This window comes from Physcomitrium patens, chromosome 5 (genome assembly GCF_059467195.1).
Source record: "Physcomitrium patens ecotype Gransden chromosome 5, ASM5946719v1, whole genome shotgun sequence".
NCBI classification, from domain to species: Eukaryota; Viridiplantae; Streptophyta; class Bryopsida; order Funariales; family Funariaceae; genus Physcomitrium; species Physcomitrium patens.
Genome location: NC_143414.1, coordinates 18,898,456 through 18,924,088, shown reverse-complemented (window position 1 = coordinate 18,924,088; position 25,633 = coordinate 18,898,456). Strand labels below are relative to the sequence as shown.

The following is a 25,633-nucleotide window of genomic DNA, read 5'->3' as shown; positions in this document are numbered from 1 at the left end:
AAAGATGGGAAGATAGCATTAAAAGATAGGGAGGATCTTCTTCAAACCAATTTTGGCAAGGAAAGAATGAGAGCATTGGTTCAAGATTACTTAAAAGAGGATGAAACAGCAACACGAGAAAGTACAAGTTATGGTGCTAGAGTAGATGATGACCTTGGTGGAAGTATGGAAACTAGTGAGTTTTGGGCTTCTGCCATTTCTACAATGCAAGAAAGGAAATTACCTCAAGAAGCGTTATTGAGGACTGCAGCTATAATACGAGGTGCAACAGGTTGGGAGGATCCTGTTGAATCTCTTTCAGTTCATGCATATATTGCTAAGAGCCAACATGAAGTTTTGATGGAAGAAAAGAGACGAGGAAATTTTGATGATACGAGAGAAGGAAATTCTTCTAAGAGGCAAACTGGAGGAGATAAGGCTCGGGAGGCAGCTTCACAAAGATAGCCTTTAAAAGATACCTCAGTATCATTGGAAGAAAAAACAAGGGAGACAAAAGATAAGGGCAAATCAATTGTTTATAAGCTACTTTCTGACATTGAAGCGGCAACAAATTTGAAAGGGGTGTTGGAAGAACGTATATTAAACGCTAAGGTGGAATTCACATTGAAAGAAGTTTTAGAAATTACAAAGAAGGAGTTTCATGATATTATCATTGATAGCATTAAGCGAAAGAGGTAATTAATGGGCGAAACTGGAATGAGTCATGCTATTGATGTAAGAATATATAAAGATGAAGAAGAAGTTGATATTGGTTACAAGCAACCAACAAATGAAAAGAATGGGTATAATCAACGAGTACGTTTTGAAGATTATAGTTATAAGGAAATAGAAACCTTAAGCCATTATATTCGAAAGCATTGGGCAAGGGCAACTACTAAGGTATTGGTGAAAGTAGGAGATATAGAAGAATCACTTCTTGCTTTAGTCGACCATGGTTTTGAAATAAATCTTATGTCTAAAGATCTTTATAAGAAGCAAAAATGGCCAATTGATATGGAACATGGATGGGCAATACGAGCAGCTAATAACACACGGGGCGAATTATATGGAGCTTGTCCAGATGTCAAAATTCGGATTGGGGATGTTGCGACGGAGCAACATTTCTTTGTTCAAGATACAACGTCTTATCCGTTGATTTTAGGACAACCTTATATTACGGCAACATGGATGGAAACAAAAGTACTTGACGATGATTCTGCTTATGCAAGGGTACGGAGCGAAGATTGGAGGAAAGCTGTAGAATTTCTAACAGTACCTCCTAACCATGAATGGAATCCAGATAGGTTGAGGGAGAAACTATTGCCAAAGATTGTTGAAGGATTTAAGGATTTTGGGGAAGTACCACTGTAAAGCGAGATAATGGAGGTACAAAAGAGGAGGTACTCTCCCGAGATGAAGGTGCCTTTGATGCGAGTTTTATTGATATATTGGAGAATGGAAATATTATGTATAAGAAAGTTGATGATTTTAAAAGAAAAGTAAAAAAAGAGATTATATAATATTGAAGGAGAATTACACAAGTTAGGTACATTGCAAGATGATGAGAGGATTTTAGGTGTTTATGAAGAAAATGGACTGGAAGATTCATTGGAATTGATTACATCTATTAGGTCAGGGGATAATGATAAGATTATTGAGATTCATTTAAGAGAGGTTTATACCATACTTGAATCTTTTCAAGTACCAGAAGTCACTGTAGAGACGAGATATAAAATGGCAGATAAGAAGGTAAAGCCTGTTGTCAGACCATTACCAGAAGATTCTAAGGAACAAATAGGAGAAGCATCAAAAGAAGCAAGTTTAAGAGATCCAATGAGTATTGGACATCAGTTTACTAAAGAGACTTTTGAAGAATTGAAGATTGGTTCTGATGGTTCTTTATTGTCGAAAGAAATTACTTGCTTCAAAAAGATGTTGGCTAAACAAGGTAGATCGTTTGCCTTCGAATCTCATGAAATTGGATGTGTGGATCCAAATATTATAACACCTATGATTATCTTCACTGTACCGCATGTACCTTGGAATCTAAGACCAATTCCAGTACCGAGGGTACATTTACCTAAATTGATGGAACTATTAAAAAAAAAGATAAAGAAAGATGAAAATATTAGAACCCTTATTTGTGCCATATTCTAGTCGATGGTTTACGATACCTAAGAAGAATGGGTCACTACGATTTATTCAAGATATGCATGTGTATTTTATCGAATCTGGATCCCTCATTATGCTCACATAGCGGATCCATTATATGAACTGTTACGCAAGGGCTACCGATTTAAATGGGAAGAAAGGTATATTCAGGCAATGCAAAGATTGAAGAAATTATTGATGTCACCTCCAATATTGAGGAAGGTTGATTATAAGTGCAATAGACCAGTGATTCTTACTGTGGACGCTAGTCCAATTGCCATTGGATGGGCTATGGGTCAAGATGATTCAAGTGGGAATAGATTTGCAGTTCGATTTGGAGCTAAAATTTTAAGTATTCGTCAACCTGCATACTCGCAAGTCACAAGAGAACTTTGAGGAGTTGTTTCGGCTATGAAAGCTGAAAAGGACTATTTGAATAGGGCAGTAGTAGTAATTGAAACAGATTTCTTACCATTGCTTGGAATGATTACTAACTGTTCAACGCCAAATATTGTAATGTTGAGATGGATTGCTTATATTAAGTTACTAAATCTGGAATTTAAGCATGTTACTGGGAAGGACAATTTAGTAGCAGACATGTTATCTTGAGCAAGATACGAGAGGGAAGACGAAATGGTTGAAGACATTGATGACGTCGGATTGAAATTCTATTCAATATCAAATCTCAACAGAGAAGACAAGCTATTTCTTAAAGAATCTTATGAAGGAGAATTATTGGATATTGATCGTTACTTGAATACCTTGACTAAGCATGGAAATTGTTCTACAGAAAAATTCAAACAAATAAGAAAAAAAGCATATGGATTTTTGCTTTGAGATGGATTCTTATGGAAGAGACCGAAGAAAGGAATTGGGAGGCCACAACGAGTAATAGGCAAAAAAGAAGAAAAACTAAAATTATTAAAGGAGTTTCATGATAGTTTATAGGCAAGGCCTAAAAGAATCTGAGCTACTTTTACTAAATTCAAGGAACGATATTGGTAGAAAAATATGTATCGAGATGTGCTCTCATTTGTAGAGTCATGTGAAATCTGTCAATTGTATTCTAATATCCGACATCGAGATGGTCTTCATCCTACGTATCCTCTGGCTATTCATTTTAAATGGGTTGTTGATTTGGTTATTATGCCAGTTGGATTATGGCAGATGAGATATTTGGTTTTAGCTTGTGAAGATTTATCAAATCAAGTAGAAGGAAGAGCATTGAAGACAAAATCTACAGAGGGGATTTGTAGATTTTTGCTTGAAGATGTCGTTTGCCGCTACGGATGCATAGGAAAAATCATTGCAGATCGTGGAGAATTAAATGCACAAGAAGCTCGTAAGTTCTTTGAAAGATGTGGAGTTAAATTATCACTGACTATTGCTTATAATCCGAAAGGGAATGCAAAAAGCGAACGTAGTCACCTATCGATTGTGAAAGCATTAGTTAAAGCTTGTAATGGGAAGGTTAAAGAGTGGCCATGGCTTTTGTCATTTGCATTATGGACTGATCGAACAACACATAGTTCGGTGACAGGATATATGCCAGTAGAACTTATGACAGGTCGAAAATCAATTATGTCGATTGAAGAAAAGGTACTTACTTGGAGTATGCTACCATGGGAAGATGGATTGACAAGAGAAGAACTTCTGGCTATTAGGATTCGAGAATTGGAGCAAAGATCGGAAGATGTGCAAATAGCATTGGAAAGGTTAAAAAGTGCAAGGTTACAAAATAAGGCATGATTCGATAAGTAACATCGATTGAGACCTAAAGCAATCGAAGAAGGTGACTGGGTACTTGTTTATGACAATAGTTTGGATAATCAACATAGTACCTTGCGGAAATTTTCAAAACGTTGGTTTGGACCATATGTAGTAACAACTGTTCATGATAATGTGACTTACTCATTACAGGAGTTAGATGGTACAAAATTGAAAATACCAATTGTAGGGAAGCAAGTAAAAATATTTAAACGAAGACACGCAGAGATGAATATGGAAGACCTTAATGAAGGTATAGAGATTCCGCAGTAAGAGATGAAAGTGATTTGGATAATGAAGGTGACGAAGACGAACTGGACAAAGACATAGAGAATATATTCTAAATCAAACAGCAATTGGGTAAATTGGTGCATACCGGAGGATGCACAGGTTGAGAGGGGGTGGATGTCGTGTTGTAACATGAGTATGCCATGAAAATATAAAGAAAGGGGACTTTTATTAATATTCAGTTACTTCGAATATTGGGAGCAACGACCAATTCCAGTACAAATACTGAGTGGCCAGGTTTAGTCACCCCGTTATAGTCAGCCGGGGCATACTGATATGTTCTATTCGATTCCAATAATGGGAGTCAACAAGAAGAGAAAGGACCAATTCAACGACGGATGAGCCTAGTTCGAAGAGCCAATTGGATCGAATTTCAAGACATCCAATCCAGGTCTTACCCAATATGAGACCTGACTTGGTCGGGCAACCCAATGCGGTCCAATTAAGGAAACATCTAGGTCTTACTACTAGCCTCTTAGCCAATCTGACGTGAAGGACCAATTTGACCCAATTACGGGAACATCCAGGTCTTACTACGGGCCTCTTAGCCAATATGAGACCTGAATTGGTCGGGGGACTCAATGTGGTCCCGATTATAGGGTTTTGATTCTGTTTCAGGATATCCTGTTCTCTGTGATGTTTCAGGGAACATTTTTTTTTATAAAAGGATCTCTTAAAGGTAAAAACGGAGGAGAGAACTCTGACGGGGAGCCAATTTCGGATCCAAGACAAAAGATTGAAGAAATTCAGAGGCTATGGTTTGAGAGAGGAGAGAATTAGGGTTAAAGGGGAAGATAGGTTAAGAAATGAAGGGTAGAGAAGAATTTTTTTAGAAAGATCAGAGAGCTAGCTTCATGCTTTGGGAAGGGGAAAAAAAACAAAGAATTGGGTTTTTTTTTTTTCATAGGATTTTGGAAAGATTGAGACAATCGTTGCTGAAGTCAATGTTGTAATGGTGAATCGAGATTTTTAATGAAGTGGTTGTCATTGCTCTTGATTGTTTTGTGAAATCGAGTTACGTCTGTGATGAAGAATTAAAAGGGTGTCTATAGGATTGAGTATGCCAAGTGAATGAAATTTATTGGGTTAATCTAACGAGACAGACAGTGGATACAAGATCGTGAGTATAAAGCGGTATCGAAGATTAACAGTTTGGGTTGTTCAGGGTTCTCTGTAACGTCTAGAGACCTATCGACTGGGGCAAAAAGGATTTTGGCAAGCAGTCGAAGGACATCCGTATAGATTTATGATATATTCTTGTAATCGTTTATATTCCAACAGTCAAATATTGATAGACTGCTTGAATATTAGCGAATCTCCATACTACCTGCTACAGCCAGACGCCCAGCGTGTTCTCGAGTAAGAAAGCACGTAATATGACACCGCAGTTAAAAATTGATCATAATGGCATTCCTTCCAAACCTTGGCTCTATTAAGGGATGCAGACACGATAACAGATTGATCTTTCTTTACAAACATTTTTAGCTCTGATGGGTGCAAATCATTGATTAATATGGATAAGATAAATGCCTCCGACATTTGGTGATTCGGCCACTTACTAAATATATCAGCCATTCGGCCATAGTATGATTCCACTGCCTCTTATAGGATCATTTTGTTGTTCATTAACCTCTCTCGAAGGCGGTCCTCAAAACCAATTGGCCAAAAATGGATTAAAAATGTATTTTTTAATGCTTTCTAATTTAAAAATTGATCCATTGATTGGCGGTTTTACCATTCAAATAACATGTTCTTTAAAATTGCTAACAACCATTATAATCAAATATCTTTGGTTCTTCCATTATTGGATATACATACTGTCAAAAATTGAGACAAATGTTGATTAGAATCCACACCCGGAAAGCCTCTAAAAGTAGATAATGGAGCCATGCTCGTTGTGCAATCGCTCACGTCATCCATTTGTACTACAATTGGAACCATTGGACCACCCGTTGCCATTGAAGAGAACAATGTACCACTAAATCTTTTGTTAAAATAATTCATACCTTCCTCAATTGTTTATTCTGAACTTTTAAGTTTCCTCAATTTACTATTATTATCTTCAAATAAATTATTCAATCAAATTAGGGGTGAAAATAATGGATTTTGAAATATACTGAATTAGTCCTTATTGACTAGTAATTTATGCCACTCTATAGAACTAGTTTTGATAGAATCAGTAGCTTCCGTTATTAAAAACGCACCCAATTCTTCTATAATACCTCCACTAACAATTAACTACCTCCAGGGAAACACTGGACTATTAATCAAATTTTTTGTGAGTGCTTTTGGCAATTTTTCTAATGGTATATACTTTTGAAATATTAGATGTCAATTAGCTTCTAGGTATACTCAGACATGCCAACAGGCATGCAATCATGGCTTAATTCAACTTTATTGATGATTCCTTTTTAACTTTTATTCTTGCTTGTTACGCAACAAATTTCTTTTATGTGATCTCTATATTCTTTCTTTCGACTATTGTATTTTCTTTACTGTTAAGTTTTTATTTTTAATAACCATACTCTTTCATTATATTCTATTGAATCTGCTTCCTATTTCTCATCTACTCATTAAGTTGTTAATTTTCAATACTCAATGCTATTGTTAATTCTTGGTAGTAGCACCAAAATATAATTATTATTTTACTTATTCTATAAATTCTTTTCAGAATAAACATATAGAGGGGGGTTTGAACGCAAAGAAAGACTAAGCGTATGAGTTCTACTTCTTATGGTTATATAATTAATTGTATTCTGAACCACTAAAAATACCAAAAAATACTACAATACTTTCTACCATTAATAATACTCCTTCATCAACTGATAGCAACAAAGTGCAACCCTGCACTCTCAAAAGACCGCTCAAAATACATAAATTCCATCCAACACTAGAAATAATAGACTTCACTTCAACCAATCTGGATTCATATAATTTCTACAATTACAGACTTCCTCTGTCAAAACATACACAACTTTCAATAAACGACAATCACAATCTTCCATCCATAATCAATCTTCCAATAACTTCTCATATAATTCAATTACACAGTACTCCAATGACATAATCAATAACTCATAAATCAATCTCTGATTTATTCCACAAACTCACTCCTTAGTATTCAAAAACTATCCATTACTCTTCAATAACAAAGAAACAAAGACATAGCACTAAGCTTACCTTGGCTCATGACTATCATAGTCTGGCCTTTAAACTAACTTCTACAACTCTTATATATTTTTTCGTGATTTTCTAGATTCTAACCGTAATTTTTTTGTTAACCACTTTTAATAACTAAATCAATCATCCATCCTCTTGAATTGCCTATTCTATAGACTATTGGTATATTTTACCAATATCTTTTAAAAACGAATTAACATCTATTCTACACAATCACAGAGTTTGCTTATAATAATATGATGTATTCTTCTATCCAACTAATATCTTTTTTTTGTCAATTATGGTTATCATCCATGACTTGATACTTTTGACTTTTCAAAAGTTGATAATCTTGCGATAGAAGGTTTGGCAAATTGTTTGTCAGAGCTGCATGCAACAATGAAGGTACAATTAAAGGAAGCTCAAGAATGACAAAAGATCAATACAGATGCCTATCGAAAAGAACAACCACCATTCAATGTAAGTGATAAGGTATGGTTGCTTCATCGTAATATCAAGACTATTTATATTTGTGATAAGTTGGACTATTACATGCTTGAATCTTTTTCTATTTGTGGACAAATCAATCTAATTGCTTATCAATTACATCTATCAAAGGTAATGAAGATCCACTCTATCATAGATAATAGTAAGTAAAAGTAGGTCAATTCTATAATATCTTCTATAGAAGCTTTTTAGAAGCTTCATAGATGTTGCTTTGACTTTATAGGTGTCTTTAATTGATTTTTTAGGTTAGAAACTTGGTCAATAAATTGGCCATGTACCACACATGTTGGTAGCTTAAAGAACAAACTAACTATGTGGTCCACACGTAGAAAACTTGCCTTGTAAGCCAACGCATATGTCTTGCAAAATCAACACATATTAGAGGGCCTATAGAGTATTGTCATGTAGCTTTTAGTTAGATAGTATATATAGAAAAAAGAGTGAAGTCTTTTTTACTCTTATCAACTCCCTTCTTGCTTTTAGTCTAGATTTAAGAGTCTCTAGTTTCTTTGTTATTTGGCAATACCCATTTCAATTTTTTTTTAATATACATATTATTTTATTTCTATTTTGTCATTTTTCTTTTGACACAGATTTTTCAAGTTTATACATCTTCTTGAAGTTCATGTTGTTGACACAAACCTACAATTTTTCTCTCTTAGAACTACTAAAAAGTTCACAAAATTCTCCCAAATATATATTTTTTTTATTTCACATAATTATATTGACAAAAACAACCTTAACTTTGTAAAGTTTTTATATAGTCATTACAAATTAAAATTGCTCAAATTCCATACTCAAAGAAATCCTATAAAGTCTTTTTTCAAATCCCATTCTTTGATTTGGAAAAGAACTCTAGAATTACTGTTGTCATATATTAACACAACTATGTCCATGACAATATGCCCATTTTTGTACCTTGAAGTTTGATTTTGGCTACGTATCTTGAATGGTCTCCTAGGTAACAATCTACCTCTTTTTTAGTAAACTTTTCAAGCATCTAATTTTTGTTTGTTTTTTACTAGAGATAATTTTATAATTTTTCTATTTATCCCACCTTATATACTCATTTATACTCATTTATGGCTCTGCTAAGGCAGCAAAAGTCTTTCTATTACTAAAAGTTACATAGAACAATAATTTTCCAACTAATCTCTATTCATTCCACAATATGTACTTATTAAATGTAGCCATACAAGATTATTTATGCTCAACCAAAGTACTTGTCAAAAAGCCATACAATACAAATTGATGCTTTATTAAATTGCATACAACATGCATTGCAAAATTTGCATTATTATAGTACAATTCAATTGAATCTTAACCTACACTCATACAAAACAATAAGCCAAACTCACAATATACAAAAACTTGTAAAAAAAAAAAATTGATACAATATTTATTATTTTTGTTGCAAAATCATCATAATTTTATAAATGACAATGCATAAAATTAAGATAGATAATGAATAATTTCGTAGCATCCATACATAATGTTTTGCAGCATGTTCTTTATTTATCAATAGATCATACTTTTACAGAGTCAAAACCACATCTATCAACCATTTGTTAATTCTCTCATAGGTACTTACTCTCAGCTCCTTCTACACATTAGCCCATTTCTGACAAAATTAACAACCCTCAAACTTAGACAAGATGTTAAATCCAATTAAATGCCGGGCATTGTGGCAGGTGATTAGAAGAAATTATATCAAATCTTACACATGAGTGAATTTTAGTATGAAAAAACATACCCGAATAGATTTTCCTCACACAAGAGTGTGTATAATAACTGCAGAATATTTTTTAAAATTCATACAATTACAGCTAAAAAAAGAATGTCCAGTTTCCAAAAGATAACATACATCATGAAAAATTCACAATGCAAATGTAACCAACTAGGTATTAATTAACAACGAAAAAATAGATTGGCCACATTTAAATGATCTAAATGTTCATAAAGCACGAAATTCGATGAGATAAAAGCAAAAGAATTGACATAATAATTGAAATAAATACATTGTTACCCGACCCCTACAAATTTGTACAAATCGGCTCATGACATAATAGTAGACATCCCTAACTCAAAACTTGTGATTGCTCTAATCAGTACAGAAGACTCGATAAGAATTTCAAACTCATTCTGCAAACTATCAAACCTACTAAATTACAAAAAATACACAAATCTAATCCAACGACACCATATACATGCTGCGAAGTAGAACTATACAACATAAGACAACTTTTTCACCAAAACTTGTTGCAGATAAGTATGAAGATCTCAGAATCCAACGGAATGGCTGCTACAATACCGAAAAAGAAAGTCACAAATGCAAAGCTGGCTAAGAAGATATAAGTAACAAACCCTGCACGAGCTGCAGCCTCCACTGCAGGACTTCATGCGTAAAAGATGTACGCATCCCTAAAGCTAACCGCGCAAAACACTCAAAACAGACTAGAGTACCACATTCCTACAAAAGAACTCAGATAAAAGAAAAATCAGTCGGAAGCTTCACCATCTAACACTAAGCAAAAAGAACTGCCGTGGTCACAAGTACAACCCACCATATATTATTTATGCAATGGCAACTACCATGTTTTAATTTAAAAGAACAGCCTTGAAAAGGAAACATCAGGGCAAAGTTCACCACTACTGTATATCCTCTTCCCAATGACGTCACAGAAAGAAACAGGAAAAGAAACGCTACAGTGGCTGCAAACTCTGGTACTTATCAAAGAGAGCGATGCATCTGACGCTGCCCATCCAGTGCGCTGCTTGGGTATTTTAAAACTAACATTTGGCAAATTAGAGGATGAGCCAGGTGGGTGTGTAAACAGGCAAAGAATGTCGCAAAAACTCGCTTAAGCCATGTCCTTGGCCAGCTTCTCAGCCTTCTGCGAAACCTCCTCAATACCGCCAACCATGTAGAAAGCTTGCTCAGGCAAATCATCGTACTTACCATCCAACACACCCTGCACATCGGCGATGTCTCATCAGGAATCGCACCATCAAAAACCCAAAAACCCTACTTCGTTACTCTACGCATCAAGTACAATCTAACCTCGGCAAACATTTCCTGTGCGGAAGAAAACCCTTGTTTAGGGTGCCAGTAAATGCTCTAAAATAAACCATGCAGCGTCACATACAAACCACGTTTGATCCACAAAACATAGCGGTTCAAGAGCAAACATAACTCACCCGGAATCCTGAAACACTGTCCTTCAAATCCACGTACTTTCCAGGCGAACCTGTGAACACCTCCGCCACGTGGAATGGCTGACTCAAAAATCGCTGCATCTTCCTTGCACGCGCCACTGTTAACTTGTCATCTTCACTCAGCTCGTCCATACCCAAGATGGCAATGATGTCCTGCAAGTTCTTGTAGTTCTGCAGCACCTTCTGCACATCTCGCGCACAGTAGTAGTGCTCCTCTCCCAAAATACGCGGGGACAGCATCCGGGATGTCGAATCCAAAGGATCCACCGCCGGATAGATACCCAGCTCAGAAATTTGCCGAGACAGCACTGTCGTCGCGTCCAAGTGAGCAAACGTAGTCGCAGGGGCAGGGTCTGTCAAATCATCAGCGGGAACGTAGATGGCCTGCACTGAGGTGATCGACCCCTTCTGTGTCGTCGTGATACGCTCCTGCAGACCTCCCAAATCTGTCGCCAGCGTCGGCTGATACCCCACTGCAGATGGAATACGACCCAACAAAGCAGACACCTCCGAGTTGGCCTGAGTGAAACGAAAAATGTTGTCGATAAAGAACAACACGTCCTGTCCCTCAGCGTCACGGAAGTGTTCTGCCACTGTCAGACCAGTCAGTCCAACCCGGGCACGGGCACCAGGGGGCTCGTTCATCTGTCCGTATACCAGAGCGCATTTGCTCTCCATCTGCCCCAACCAAACCCATCAACTTCTCATTGTTCTCCGGAAGAGAATACCGAATGATGCAATCACACCACCACAAATTATTCATTTTCATACCAAAATTACAAAAAGATACATGACAGACAGGATAACATGAATAACATTCGTCAATGGAATCGTAGTCTAACTATCACCAACTACCGCTCACCACCGCCCACAAGATCTCACCTGCTTGTCGCCCAACTTGATAACACCACTCTCAATCATCTCCTTGTACAGATCGTTACCCTCTCGGGTGCGCTCTCCCACTCCGGCAAACACTGAGAAACCTCCGTGGGCCTTCGCGATGTTGTTGATCAGCTCCATGATCAGCACCGTCTTCCCCACTCCGGCACCGCCGAACAACCCAATCTTACCACCTCGCTGGTACGGCGCCAACAGGTCAACGACCTTGATTCCAGTCTCCAGAATCTCCATCTCCGTTCCTTGATCCACGAAAGCGGGGGCCTCGCGATGGATTCCAAGCACATGCTCCCTGCCTGCAAGCCGCCACCGCCACCCTCAGGACTCGGTTTCCCGCAGAGCTCATCAACGAAACAGAAATACGAGATGGTAGGCACCAACACACACGAACATCCACTGCAGATAGCGCTTGAACCCATGAATCGTGCACTTACTGATATCGCCTCTCTCGTCGATAGCTTCACCAATGACGTTGATGATGCGGCCCAAGGTTGCACGACCAACAGGGACCTGAACATTTACAATGTCAACTTAAGAGCTCGATTCAACATCGCTTTCACGCTCATACTTTGGATGTTCTCGCACCACGCAATCCTCACCACATATATCGAGTTTGAAACCTCCTGGTCCACCTCAGAAGGACACTAGACTACCAAGCACCAAGAAGGAGATGAAAAAAGCGGTCCGACAAAGCAATTCATATCCGCAAGTACGCAAATCACACTCGAATATTAGATACATGAACACCCAGGAAAAGCTACAATAATTAAACCCTAACTGCTTACCAAACTAAATACATTAGCTAACCTAAAATGCATTCATGAGCTTCGAGGATCCGGTACACAAATTCTAGAATTCTTTGTACGTCGACACGCTGAAAATCATGTCACCGTGCAAGCACATCAGGAGCACGCACTAGTAACCTCCATTGTGACCGTGACCCAAATTTTCAACTACCACAACATTCGCTAACGACAATCCACCGTTCGCAATAATGTCAAATATGATAACCATCCCAGTGGCGTCCGGGACCGCTGATTCAAACAACCACAGTGTACCAAAAAGGGCAGATGTGAACCCTTGAACCAACACACCGAAAAATTCAACAACCCAACATCCGACCTAAAAACACTCACATCCACTACTCAGCTCAACTGACTTCCTCACCATAATAGGAGAACCGGTGTTCAACACACGCTGTCCGCGAACAAGCCCGTCTGTCGTCTCCATGGCGATTGTCCGTACAGTGTTCTCACCCAAATGCTGCGCCACTTCCAGGACGACCCTAAGATTGTGGTCCTGCACCTCCAAAGCTGTCAAGATGGGGGGCAGCCCCTTCTCGAACTTCACGTCCACCACGGCTCCGATCACAGTCGCGATGGAACCAACGCTACCAGCGCCGGTGAAGTCCGTAGATTTGTTGTCCGTCGACATGCCACGGGCCAGGGCGGGCGTCACAGCCCTCGCACTGTTGAAAATCGATCTGGACAACCCCTTGGCGGCCGCATTCGCAACGGCCCTGCCATTGGAGGCATTGGGGGAAAATGATCTAGCGCCCTTAGGAGGCTGGGGCGATGAGGAGAGCCTGCGCGAGCCGGCTCGCAGCGCAGCGGCCAAAGCCTTCCGTCCCGACATGACCGAAACCTCTCAAACCCCGGCGAGGAAAAACACACAATGAGCGAGCGGGGCCAGGCGCTGTCTAGGGTTAGGGAGCTCCAGCACCGGAAACTTGAAGGGAAAGGACTCTGAATGGTATGGGTATGAGTAGCGAGAGACGTCCACGCCCCCCTCGGCTCGCAGTGTCGCTGCCATGCTCCACAGGGGCACGCCCCGCCTTCGAAGGGACGAGCGAGCAGCAGCATTCGGCACTCACATGGATGGATGGATGGATGGGTAGATGGACGCAACTCATCCCTGCCCTGGCTTTCATCATCATCATCATCATCTTGGCTTTTCCCTGATTCGGAACGTGCTACCCCCCCCCCTCTACTTGGTTCAGCCTCCGCCATCTATCACCTCGCCTGCCTCTGGTTGTTCCCTCTGCGCAGATTTTGGGTTGCGGCCCCGCTTTCGTAGATGGGTGGATTTTGCCTCGGCTCGCTGGGAGAATGACCGCACGTTTTCCCACTCGGTCCCACCCTGTTTCCAGTTTTACCCCACGGCCACAGGCACTGCCCACCCTCCACACCGCAGCGTCTGTGGGAGTTCCCGAGGTGACGTGGCGCCCTCTTCTTGGTGCTCGCTTTCTTCTGCTTCTCTTCTTTTTCTTTCTCTTTCTCTTCTCTGTCTTCCTCTTCCTCTTCCTCTTCTTTTTGGTCGTGTTCACACCGGCACGTCCCACACATTTTCCTCTTGGCCCCTACCATCCTGCCGTCACAGACCAATTATGTGCGGGTTTCCTTTCGGTTCTTGTTGTCTCAGAGAGCTCCCTGTCCAAATAGTTTTTATGATGTTATGTATTTGATATAGTAATCATGTAAAGAAATTTACCTACATCTGGAAGTATGTATGTGTTTAGTTTTAGGGTTTATATGTATTGTATTTTATCGTATGTTCCCCCTTCGGAATATGAGAAATTACCGTCAACTGACAAGAATTAAGAATTTTTGACACATTATACTACACTTGACTAGCGAACGAGTTTTGTATTTGTTAGAGGAATAGATTTAAATAATATCATATTCTGATATATCTGCATGTTACACGGTTTCTTAAATTTTAATTTTTTCCCAATTTTGGTTCAACAATGTCCTAGATTAGTATCAGCAGAAGGAAAATGTGAGTTGGTCCATGAGTGGGGTAAGGAAAAATTTGTTGGCTGTTTTCAGTTCCCGCACTTTTTGGAGGGTGACGAAGGTTTTGCTCCGAATTTCTGCTCTCGGTCCGATCATCCACGTGGACACCAAGTAAGATGGTATTGCCAAGTCCGCATTCCATCCACCCTGGTCCCTCGAATTGCCCGCTTTTTGACTTCACAACAACAAATTATTGCAATCACTTACAGCGATTGAGGAAGGTAGCCATAGATTGTACGTTTTGTTAATTTTGTCCCAGAGCTTAGACCTTGAGTCTGTATCTGCCGCATCTTGCTTCGCGTCTCTCGTGTGTGCTTAATGTCCGCGGTTTGAGTTAAGGTTTTGTTGTTGCGGAGAAAGTGTCGGTTTAGGGGTTTAGGTGTGCGTGTTGGTGAAGATTAGAACTTGGGGGTAACAAGTAGGTCTCGATTTTGGATAATGTAGGGGTAGTTTCGTATGCGAATGCAAATTGAGAAGCAGTCGTGTTAGTTTCACGATGTTGTTACCGTCTTTGGATTTGCGAATGCTTCGCTGCGGTGGTCATTTGGCATTCTAACAGCAGTGTCGTTGCCGCCAGGATGCTTGTCAGCCGGATCGCCACTTTTTTTTCTTCTTCCAGGATCCCTTCATTCTCATTTCTCGCCAACGGTCTGCATCTTCCTCTGCGGCTCTTATCTTCCGCCCCTGGCTCTCTCCACAAACCTCGTATTCGGAAAAAAGATCGATTACAGCGCGACGTGACACTCCTTTCCAAAATCCTTCGCTCTAAAGCCACTTGGGGTGCCACTACTGCTAAGCGCCTTAAACAGTCCGGCGTCGAGCTTACCCCTTTCCATGTCTGCGAGGTTTTACGCCTTCATCGTCAGCCTGTTGACTCCGCGTGGCGCTTCTTTAAATGGGCTCAACAGCAGAAGCGCTGCAAGCATGGCCTTTTCATGTACTCCACAATGCTTCGCCTCCTCGGCGATGCCCGCCGCTTCGACTACCTCTGGGCCTTGTTGGATGATATGAAGCGTGATGGCCATCGAGTTACTCCTACCATTTTCTTGGGCGTCATTCGCAGCTACGTCAAAGCGAATCAGATTGAGGATTCTCTCAAGACTTTTCACGCCATGGACAAGTATGACTGCAAACCTACAACCCTCGTTTACAACTCCATGATCGATATTCTGAGAACGTCGGGTGATTATGTCCAGGCAGAGAAATTGTTCAGGAGTATGAATCCTTCATCATGTGCTCCTGATACTATCACCTACACCATGATGATAGACTGTATGGGGAAGGCTGGGCATATACAAGCAGCGTTCGATCTTTTTCAGGAAATGCATAGAATGGGTTATAAAGCTAACGTTATCACATACTCAAGCTTGATAAGATCTCTATGCAAGGCAGGTCGAATTTCAGAGGCGTGCAATTTGTTGTCGGGAATGAGAATCAATGGCTGCAACCCGAACGATGTGACCTACAATGGACTCATTGTTGGTCTAGGTGGAGCTGGTCAGGCGGATCTTGTCTGTTCCTACTATAAAGAGATGAAATCGTTTGGTTTGATTCCAAATCTGCCAACTCAAGCAGTAGTAATTTCTAGTCTTGTGAGGATTGGCAAGCTTAGTGAAGCGCATAGCTTGTTCCAAACGGCGGCTTTAAAGAGCAGTACGTTCGACTTTGATGTGATGAAGTCAGTTGTTGGCAGCCTTTGCAAATCTAATCGATGTGAGGTGGGGTTTAAGTTTTTTCAAGATGCCAAAAAGAGTGGCTATGTGCCTTCCTCCGGGGCTTGCAGTGTGTTGATATATTCTCTTTCCAAGGTCGGAATGGTGGCGGAGGCATTATGTGTCTACGGCGAGTCGACACGCGGTGGTGTTTCTCCTGATCTTATGGCGCTTAATGCATTAACCAATAGTCTTGTGAAGGAGGAGAAACTTGAAGCTGCGATTGATGTCGTTCGCTTTATAAATAAACATAGGATTGGTGACGATGCATATGCTCATGAAAGGCTTGTGGATCTTTTGTGCAAGACGCATCGATTTGAAGATGTCCATCAGGTAAGAATGCTGATGGTTGTGTCTTTCATTGTCAAAACCTATTAATTTAGATTGGATGTGATGGGATCTGAAAATGAGTTATTGCACGTGGGTGTTCAGTGGCATTTGTATACTAATTTTCTGCAAGCTCTGTTCCCTATCACAGGTGATCAGCCAGGAGTTACCAAAGCAGGGTTTTGCACCAAATGTCCATCTATACAATAAACTGATCTACCAATTAGGGGAAGCTGGACGCATAAACGATGCTTTGAAGACATTTGAAAGAATGTGTTCTGAGAGTTGTTATCCTGATACAAGGACCTACAATGTTGTCATCAATCTCCTTGGTGGCGTTGGGAAAGTCGATTTGGCGCATCAGCTGTTTGAGCAGATGAAAGAGAAGGGTTGTAAACCTAATCTTCAGACCTATAATATCATGGTTGGTCATCTAGTACGAGCCGGTCGGTATCAATTGGGTCCTAAATTATGTCGGGAGATGGTAGCAAATCATATTGAGCCTCGTGAGGGCGCTTTGAAAATTCTTCAGTTTCATGAAAAGGCTTCTGGAGGTCACGATGAACTTGCCATGACTTGCATGGACATACTGAAGGGAGATGGATCAGCATTGATGGTGAATGATGCTTAATATGACTTTGGGCCTTAGGAGTAAGTATGCAGACATTGTGGTAACCATATTCGTGCGCTTCACTGGGAGTGGTTGATGAAACCCAATATCTGTGCAATACGGAGCCTTTTTCGCTGCTTGTTGAGTAGGGAAATGCTTGCAGTGCTCTATAACATGATTGGATTTCAGTTCAAAATTTAAATGCTTAGCACACTTAGTCGTGCTATTAGGAAGTTGAGATACTTTGGAAGCTTCGAAGTCTTTTGTGCCATCTGTAGATTTGAAATGTGACATTGTATAACGCTAACCCGGCGGGCCTGAAATTTGACTCTGCCGTGGTCTGCTTTCTTGTAATTGCACCTATTTATTGTTAATTGAAAGTTCACTGTTCTAGTAAACGCTGATTAAATGGGTGTGCGTGTAAAATTAGGTGATTAAGTGTCCTTGGTTACAGTTGTGACGAGTATGGGATCTGATGCGGCTGACTATGTCTGAAGCTGTCAGCTCAACTGCCACAAGTTGTTGGTACCCTCATAATTGTAAACAAGTTCCTCAAAATTGCCTTAAGGCATGTGCCCAATTGCAAGGACTCAGGGTGAGGTCAAGGATTAATTCACTTTTGAACTTATTATTACGTATGAACCTATTGAACCAATCTTACGAGTGAGAACTCTTTCATGACTACGACTCTTGCTCACTAAAACTCCGTGAATTTTGCTTCTTAAACCCTCGTAACTGCGGCACGTCACAATATATGGACCTTTCCTTTGATTAGTATGGCTGCAGTCCAATTCGCGCGATGAGGAGATAATCGAGGATTGTCACTTCACCACATCCAAAATAGTCTGTAAAGTCCTGTGGTGGAGCTTGCAGAGTGCAGTGAAGTAAAAGTGGAGCTCCAGGGTCGGTGGGACTTTAGTGACTTCCAGATCAAGGCAAGGTGCGTCTATAAAGTAGGAAAATCAGGAGGTGAAAGTGGCGAAAATGAGAATGAAATGGACACTTGTAACGATAATTCGTCATTTGTGAGTTCATTGCAACATCTGAACATCTTAATTCCGGAGGCCAATTCCATTCCCACTGCCAGATCAGGTCAATGGTAAGGTGGGTGCAATCGCGCACGCTTCAAACTCCATGACTACGAGTTTTGGTTAAGCTGCTTGAGGTTGTCGAATCGAGAGGAGATATCCTTCTGTTGAGGTGGGTAGTGGGATTGAGGAGTTTATCACACTGAGGCGTGTCTTGAATGGTGGATTGCTTTGCTCGGCGCCTCAAACAAGCCAGTTAGCACTCTGGAGCTTATAACAAATGAAAAAGCTCAATTTGTAGGCGCTTTCGGCGTGGTTTGTGGGTGTCTGTGACCCTGTTCAGCGTTAGGTTTAGAACGAGAATGTGCAGGGAACCTTACAACGTTGTGCAATTGGCAATTGAATAGCACGTTGGAGGGTTACGTAATGATTTCCAGATTTAGGGGAACTTTAGCAGCTGTAGTCTAGCGCAATTTTCAATCTCCGAAGCAGGGTAGGTATATGGTGCATTCGTATATGTGATGGACAAGGAGGTAGTGGACTTTGATAGTATCTTGTGGAGCTCACTTCCGCCAGACATATGGGAGAGAGTGCTTTCATACTTGCCAGAGAGAGCTTTGTGCAAATTTCGCACCGTTTGCAAGAAATGGCATTCGTTACCCACATTTAGAAGTTTTCGTGATCTCCGTGCCGAACTGCATCCGAAGCAACCCACCATCATTGTCGCACATTGTTACAGGTTTGGAGCAGTGTACGATAGAGAGCAGAACGATTGGTCGGTGATCGATTTTTCGTTTCTCCGGGCTGCATTTGCTGCCGTTGGCGTTAGATATTACAAAATTCAAGCTGCTGAGGGTAGCTTGCTGGCTGTTTGGTCGGCTTCCAGCAGCGAGAAAAAGAAAGCTGTGGTGATATGCAATCCCGTGGCCAAGACCTGGAGATATCTCCCTCCCATGGCGATTCACACAGACATCCGCATGGTGGTACACATGGCGGTGGATAAGAAAACCAGTGGGTTGCGAATCTTTGTGTTTGGGTTTGAGAATCGCACCACCAGTGAGCCCTTGTTCCAGATTTACGACTCGCTTTCGAATTCCTGGAGCCTCTATAGTTACCCCTCTCGCATCCTCCAGTCCAGCCGTCCTCTTTCAGGTGTGTTGCACAATGAAACGTTTTACGCACTCTTTTACGACATCGTGGCGCAGAACCACATCTTAATGTCATTCAACGTGGCCGAGGAGCTCTGGACCGATGTACGCGTTCACTTCCCAAGGTTTTTTGTTACAGGGCAGCTATTAGTAGCGAACTCACGGCTCTATTTAGTCACCCCATGCAAAGAAATTGGCGGGCATCCTACGCGGTTCGTGTTGAACCTCGACATTTCAGAAATCTGCATCCCAGCAAGTAAATGTTCTCGAGTGACGGAGCTGCCGTCATCGGTGTTCAGCCTCTTATTTGGCAGCTCTCACAGGGTGTGCCTGTCTTCCTGGGTTACCATGGTCTTTGATAACTCTATCTGCTTTGTTTCGAATCTAGGTCAGACTATAGTCCATAACGAAGTTGCAGATCTCTGGCATCCTCTGACGCCATGTAGCATTCCTACAGTAGGTCTCTTGTTTGGGTCATCCTTTACGCTTGACGTCTGTATGCCTGTGTAAGATTGGTACAAGCACAAAATAACTGATTTGCTAGGTGATGAAGCCCACACCTAAGTGAAAATTGCGAGTATTTTGATGTTGTGTGGTAGATTTGAAGGTAGCTCCAAGGCGTTATGTTTCCTTGTTAAGGTGTTTACATGTCCATTGCATGGAAACCTTGGCCAGTTTTGTGTAAATTTGACATGCACACGAGAAGCAGATGTTGTCAACTTCAATCCTGGTGGTTTCCATGTCTATTTTAGCTTGAAGCAACTGATATTGCATCCGTGATTGTTGCAGTTACTCTATTGTGAGTTCTTTTTCTCTCGTTTCGACGACTGGATCCGAACATTTTGTTCAAGCTCAGGGTTGTAGTAGTGCGGATTATAACCTCGGCATGATCTCTGTTTGCAAACGCTGCATCAGATGTCGTAACATTCCAACACAGTTGCTACATCTTGACCTAAATTTTGTCTCTTCCGCTGGCACTAATTTCTTTGGGCAGCACCTTCAAAACCAATTTTATTTTCCATGTTTTTAATGTGTATTTATAAAGTTGGTAAAGGTACAACTTTGAATTTTTGAAGTAGATTTTACACACATTTTTTTCTGTTACAGGACCAAAAATGGAACAGTTTTAAAAATCCATCGTAAGAAGTGAATGTGAAATGTTTATCAGCCAGTTGCTCAAGAATAGTTGTAATGTTTAGTACAAGTGGATCATTTTGAGTGGTAGGTAGCAAATAAGGCTACCCAACAAAACGAAAAACGATTTTAATTTTTTGAAAAACTATCAAATGTCTATTAACATTTTTATCATGATGTTGTTTTGGAAAATTTAGTAAAAACATCAATGTTATTGAAGGACTTCTCAACTGCTTGAGCCATATTGGCACCTTTGTTAAAACTTCTGAAATGCCCTCGTCTTGTAATGAAAATAGTACACCTATTTGAAATCAATATTTCAATTAAAAATGATATAGTCATTTTGGCAAAAATAAATACAAACACACAAAAAAAAGAAAAACTTTATTTTAAATATCTACTGCCAATGCACATACACTTGACTGAAGGTTTTTAGCACTAAATTATTATATGTGTTTCACATATGAAGGCTTATAACAGCCAGCATCCAAGAACAGATAGAGCCAAAACACCAAAGTAAAATAGTGCAAATCAAAATACAATCACAAACTAGAATACACAATTTTCTTTAGTGTTCTAGAGTAGGCTATGCATATTCTACACATCATTTTTTTTTTGCATCAGTAACAATTGTTTCAATAAAAGTAAGAATGCATGTAGCGTCATAAAAATTACATCAAAAAAACTGCATGATTTCAAAAAAAAAAAAAAAAAAAAGAAAATGCAAGGCACAACCATGGATTCCTACTGAATCACATGGAGCATGACTCAGGCTCATAAACCAACACCTCTTTCAATAGTTTCACCTTCTTGCTCACAACTCGTTGTAATAGATCTGAAAGCTTTGCCAAAGCAACAGGAAGAGAGCTTGAGCGATTGCGTGAGATTTGGACACTGTTGCAGCCCAGTAGCAACAACGTACAGTACTCATCTGGTTTGGGTGTTGTGATCTAACATCGGTTGGGTTTCGGTGAAAGTCCCACTGCTGTTGAGGTTGCGAGAATGTGAGTCAGATTCGTCTCCCTGCTCACTGTGTGCATCAATCATCTCAAGCTCAGTCTCGTCTACCAAGCTAAATTTCTGGAACTCGTAAGATGTGGCGAGCTCGGCTTCAACAAGTGCTAATGCGCGGGCACGATCTCGGTCCCGTGGGTAGGTCCAATATAAGAAAGTGTAGATGAGGCAACAGATCGTGAGAGGAGCGCCTATGGCTGTGTACAGCGCCTTGGAGAGCGACAAGGCATTTTCTCTATCCACCTTATCGGCACTCTGGGTCTTCCCTGCTTGAGGAGGGATGTAGCCGTAAGCTTTCTCTGCAAGAACTCCAACCACAGGTGGAGCGAAAGAAGCCAGCAAGGATTCAAACGACCGGTCCAATGCGTAGATGCTTGTACGTGCACTCGCGGGGACAATTTCTGCAAAAATAGGGCTATTTATACCCACAGACACGCACTCAGGCTCAACAGCTCTTTGAAAATCACGACTGCATGCTGCAAACCGTCTAATAGTACACAGAACACCGAAGAATGCTGTGATTCTAGATAAATCCGAGTTAGTATGATCATGGTTAGAATAATGTGTGGGGAGGAAATAAGCGGATGATACGTGACAATGCTTACTTGTTTGTAGCAGCTGCATTCCAGGAGATGCAAAAGCCCAGAATGAAAATCATGATGCCGTGCCATATGGGTGTGGATGGATCAATGGGCACGACCAGCAAGAGAATGCCCGCCAAGGGAATGCCAAGACCAGAACTGATCTGAGACAGCATGATTCGACCTGCATTTGGCATACGCAGGGACAGAATGTCTCCCATTTTGCCACCGAATAGGCCACCGAGAGAGTTGGACACGGCGAACACGCCCAGAAGCACCGCTGTAGTTCCATGTGAGAATCCAGTGAGTTCTAGCCACATGGGTGCGAAGGCCAGCGCTGCCCAGGGGAAGTTGCCTGCTACACCTTGCGCGACAAAGATTTGGAATGTGCGAATCTGACAGACTTGTTTTGCTTCCACAAGCATTGCTTTCAGACCTTCCCACCAACCTCGATTCCTAGATTAGCAACATCGGCAATGAACACATGTTGGTAAAAGTTTACCTCTCTCTCTCTCTCATATATATATATATATATATATGGAGGATTACTATTCATAAAGTTAAATTACTAAGAACAACAGATTGTATTCAGCAGTTGTTTTGGCATGAATGAAGGTATCAGTTTGCAGCACTTGTGATATAGTGATATTGTGGTTGGGGTTAAGTGGAAACCCCTTTTATCTTGATGATAGTGTCTCATTCGCATTCCATACAATCTATGTGATAGATGTGAGTGCTTACGGAGGTGGAGAGTATCCTCTGGAGAATCTCGGATCAACTGCAAAGCACCACACCATGGCTGCAACTACAACGCTGATGAGTGCGACGAGGTGGAAAGACATTCGCCATCCTGGGTAGCCATAAAAGGTATGTCCAGCTAAAATCACAGATAAAAAACCCCCCAAGATGGATCCAATGTTGCCAGTCAATTGAAGCCAGCCGAACGCCACACCTCTCTCATGCTCTTTTGTTGAGTCGGCAATAAGAGACTGAATTGCTGGTACCACCATCGCTAATCCCACACCGTTAAGAGCCCGGGAAATTACTACCTGGAATCATAAACCCCTTCGTTGTATCAGCCACTAGTCAACTCAAACCCTCAAGTCCAAGAAATGAGCAACGTGGTCCAGGTCATGAAATTCAGTCTAATTTCAGGTCATCACGTAACGTTGTTGTTACAATTCACTCCACAGCAACCACCGTGTATAAAGAAAAAGTCCAGCCAAACTTGTGTCGCAACAGGTACATGAGGATTTGCACAAGTAAATGCTGCTTCTACTACTGATGGCAACAGATGAATTACACCGAGAGAGATATAAAATAAAATAAAATAAAAGACGCCACGGTATTCTCTGACGAAGTTGGACAAAGCTAAGTACTTGTGTGAATGTAGCAGAGATGCCGACAAAAAATGTGGCCACGGCCCACATAATCGCCCCAAACGCTATCACATTCGCCCTGTTGTGGTTCACTGCTGCATAGGCCGCCAACGGCGCGCAAATGGCTTGCACCAGGGATCTCACCAAGGTTAGAGAGCCCAACTTGGCAGGGGAAGCGTGCAGCGCCAACCCAATTTCCCTGTACACTCCAGGAACCAAGGCTTCGTCAGCCCGCTCCATAATGGAGGCTAGATTCACCATCAACAGAGTGCGGGTGGAATCATCGTTCCACCACCTTTGAGCATACATCTCTCCTTATGTTTCCCACCACTCCTTATTCTGGAATTCAATTTAGTAGATGAGCAAGGCACTTTCTGTGTCCTAGGTTTTCATCAGTTTTGTTGGCGGTATGAATCACTCTTGTATCGAGAGGAGATTCAACTCCTTCGTATCATCATTGACCAATGGAGGTGAATGAGAGAACCACCGCATCTTGCAATTCTGATTGTTGGTGCTAAACCGACGGTAGGACTACCACTCCCAATTAGCCGTTTTTTCGTGACCTGACCTCGAAATCCCGCGGCAATATGTCTAACCTCCAATCATGCAGTATCACCTCGGTGGATACAATAGAAAGAATTCCTCGAAAACTTTGGATTATTGAACGTAATCTGTGAGCCACATGGAAAGTGTTGGTATTAGATTACTCTGCAAGGCACACAAACTCTTCGATAAATCTTTCCTAGACATCCGTCTCAACGAGGAATACGAGAACTAGGAGTGGCTTGTGTTCCTAACAAGTTGCTGCTAAGGAAGCTTTTCACCAGCATCGCTCTCTACAACACTACCAGACTACATTCTATAAACCTACCCTAGAGGACGAAGCGAAATCACCCCAATTCCCGCAGGAGAAAGTTAAAACCAGCAAATCAAAAACAGGATGTCTGGAAGACAAAAATATCGCGCAGTGGACACTAGATTGAGAATGTTCTTGCGGGAGAGAAGATGAGAGGGGAGCTGCAGTGACTAGTGATCAAAATTCTACAGCTAGAGAGCTGCGAGAAAGTTGCCGAGCTGGGTTAGCCAGCTCAAATTCGGACACACGTGAAATCAACCATTCTCGAACCCCAAAACTGTGCAACACAGTGACAATAGAAGTTGAATCTCAACAAGAGAATCCGAATCAACAAGAACAGAAACACCAACAGACGAGAATTGCAAAATCCACACTCGTTTTGAGATCCTCCTCCTCCTCCTCAATTTCACCAACCACAAACTAACCTGTCTAGATTTAAGCTGGAAAGCGCAAGCACTCCAGAACAGCAGTAACCAAAGACAACTCCTAGCCATAACAATCACACGTGCACACAAACACCAACACTGAAAATTTGGCATGGGAAGGAAAAGTGAGCAGACAAAAGTCTGCTGTAGAGGATCTGTATTTTTACCCCCTGAAGGTAAAAACCATGAGCTTCTTCGGTGCTCCGTGCTCCAACATGGCAAAGCAACAACAAATGCTGCAAAAGCAACAAAACAAACATACACTCACATACATCCATACCCTTGTTCAACGTTGCTTCTTCGGCACAGCCATCTTTCTTTCTATGGTAGTGACACAGTTGGAGTGCAAGAGAAGGGCCACATGTACTCACTGACTTACTTACTTACTTACTTACTTACACACACTGGCTATTCTCTTAGTAGGTTTTGTCACTCTCTTTATAATATTGATGATGTGGCTGCTATTATGAATCTACCCACAACATGTTGGTTTTTGTTTCTGTTTTTGTTTTTATTGTTGTTGTTGTTTGTTTGTTGCTGTTGTTGTAGTTGTAGTTGTTTTTTTTTTTGTTATCATATTAGAGGCAAATTTTATTTATGAATTGATCGTGCGTAGTCAAGATTTTATTGTTGAGATTTGAACTCTGAATTTTAGCAATG

At 41.0% G+C, this 25,633-nt stretch overlaps 4 protein-coding genes across 8 annotated transcripts; 2 read left to right on the top strand and 2 right to left on the bottom strand.

The window, feature by feature from the left end:
• Positions 1-10,395: 10,395 nt before the first annotated feature.
• On the bottom strand, positions 10,396-13,687 carry LOC112282241 (ATP synthase subunit beta, mitochondrial). The gene is made up of 5 exons (XM_024519637.3): positions 13,132-13,687; positions 12,399-12,474; positions 11,950-12,260; positions 11,050-11,745; positions 10,396-10,823 (listed from the first exon to the last, which is right to left on the bottom strand). Exons 1-5 carry the CDS (start codon positions 13,597-13,599, stop codon positions 10,713-10,715), a joined length of 1,662 nt encoding a protein of 553 aa, XP_024375405.1. The 5' UTR covers positions 13,600-13,687; the 3' UTR covers positions 10,396-10,712.
• Positions 13,688-14,964: 1,277 nt separating this feature from the next.
• Positions 14,965-17,806, top strand: LOC112282240 (uncharacterized). The gene is made up of 2 exons (XM_024519636.3): positions 14,965-16,804; positions 16,950-17,806. Exons 1-2 carry the CDS (start codon positions 15,338-15,340, stop codon positions 17,427-17,429), a joined length of 1,947 nt encoding a protein of 648 aa, XP_024375404.1. The 5' UTR covers positions 14,965-15,337; the 3' UTR covers positions 17,430-17,806.
• Positions 17,807-18,957: 1,151 nt separating this feature from the next.
• LOC112282836 (F-box/kelch-repeat protein At5g15710) lies at positions 18,958-20,094 on the top strand. Its single transcript, XM_024520913.1, has one exon. It carries the CDS (start codon positions 18,958-18,960, stop codon positions 20,092-20,094), a length of 1,137 nt encoding a protein of 378 aa, XP_024376681.1.
• A 1,254-nt stretch (positions 20,095-21,348) lies between these two features.
• LOC112282242 (uncharacterized) lies at positions 21,349-25,308 on the bottom strand. Of its 5 annotated transcripts, none has more exons than XM_090250757.1 (5): positions 25,254-25,308; positions 23,693-24,363; positions 23,055-23,362; positions 22,338-22,769; positions 21,349-22,147 (listed from the first exon to the last, which is right to left on the bottom strand). In XM_090250757.1, the coding sequence occupies exons 2-5, from the start codon at positions 23,999-24,001 to the stop codon at positions 21,646-21,648; spliced, it is 1,551 nt and encodes a 516-aa protein (XP_090106883.1). In that variant the 5' UTR covers positions 24,002-24,363; positions 25,254-25,308; the 3' UTR covers positions 21,349-21,645. The 5 variants fall into 5 exon arrangements, with proteins under 5 accessions (XP_090106883.1, XP_090106881.1, XP_024375407.1 ...); XM_090250755.1 differs by having other exon boundaries at positions 25,141-25,292; XM_024519639.3 differs by lacking the exon at positions 25,254-25,308 and adding an exon at positions 24,974-25,100.
• Between the last annotated feature and the right edge of the window lie 325 nt (positions 25,309-25,633).

Coding starts and splice junctions, on each gene's coding strand:
- LOC112282242 (XM_090250757.1), bottom strand. CDS start 24,001: ATGTATGCTCAAAGGTGGTGGAACGATGATTCCACCCGCACTCTGTTG. Junction 22,770..23,054: donor AGAGGATACTCTCCACCTCC/GTAAGCACTCAC, acceptor TTGCTAATCTAG/GAATCGAGGTTGGTGGGAAG. Junction 22,148..22,337: donor AATGCAGCTGCTACAAACAA/GTAAGCATTGTC, acceptor GGGTATAAATAG/CCCTATTTTTGCAGAAATTG.
- LOC112282241 (XM_024519637.3), bottom strand. CDS start 13,599: ATGTCGGGACGGAAGGCTTTGGCCGCTGCGCTGCGAGCCGGCTCGCGC. Junction 12,261..12,398: donor CGACGAGAGAGGCGATATCA/GTAAGTGCACGA, acceptor GGCGGCTTGCAG/GCAGGGAGCATGTGCTTGGA. Junction 10,824..11,049: donor ACAGTGTTTCAGGATTCCGG/GTGAGTTATGTT, acceptor GCCGATGTGCAG/GGTGTGTTGGATGGTAAGTA.
- LOC112282240 (XM_024519636.3), top strand. CDS start 15,338: ATGCTTGTCAGCCGGATCGCCACTTTTTTTTCTTCTTCCAGGATCCCT. Junction 16,805..16,949: donor GATTTGAAGATGTCCATCAG/GTAAGAATGCTG, acceptor TCCCTATCACAG/GTGATCAGCCAGGAGTTACC.
- LOC112282836 (XM_024520913.1), top strand. CDS start 18,958: ATGGACAAGGAGGTAGTGGACTTTGATAGTATCTTGTGGAGCTCACTT.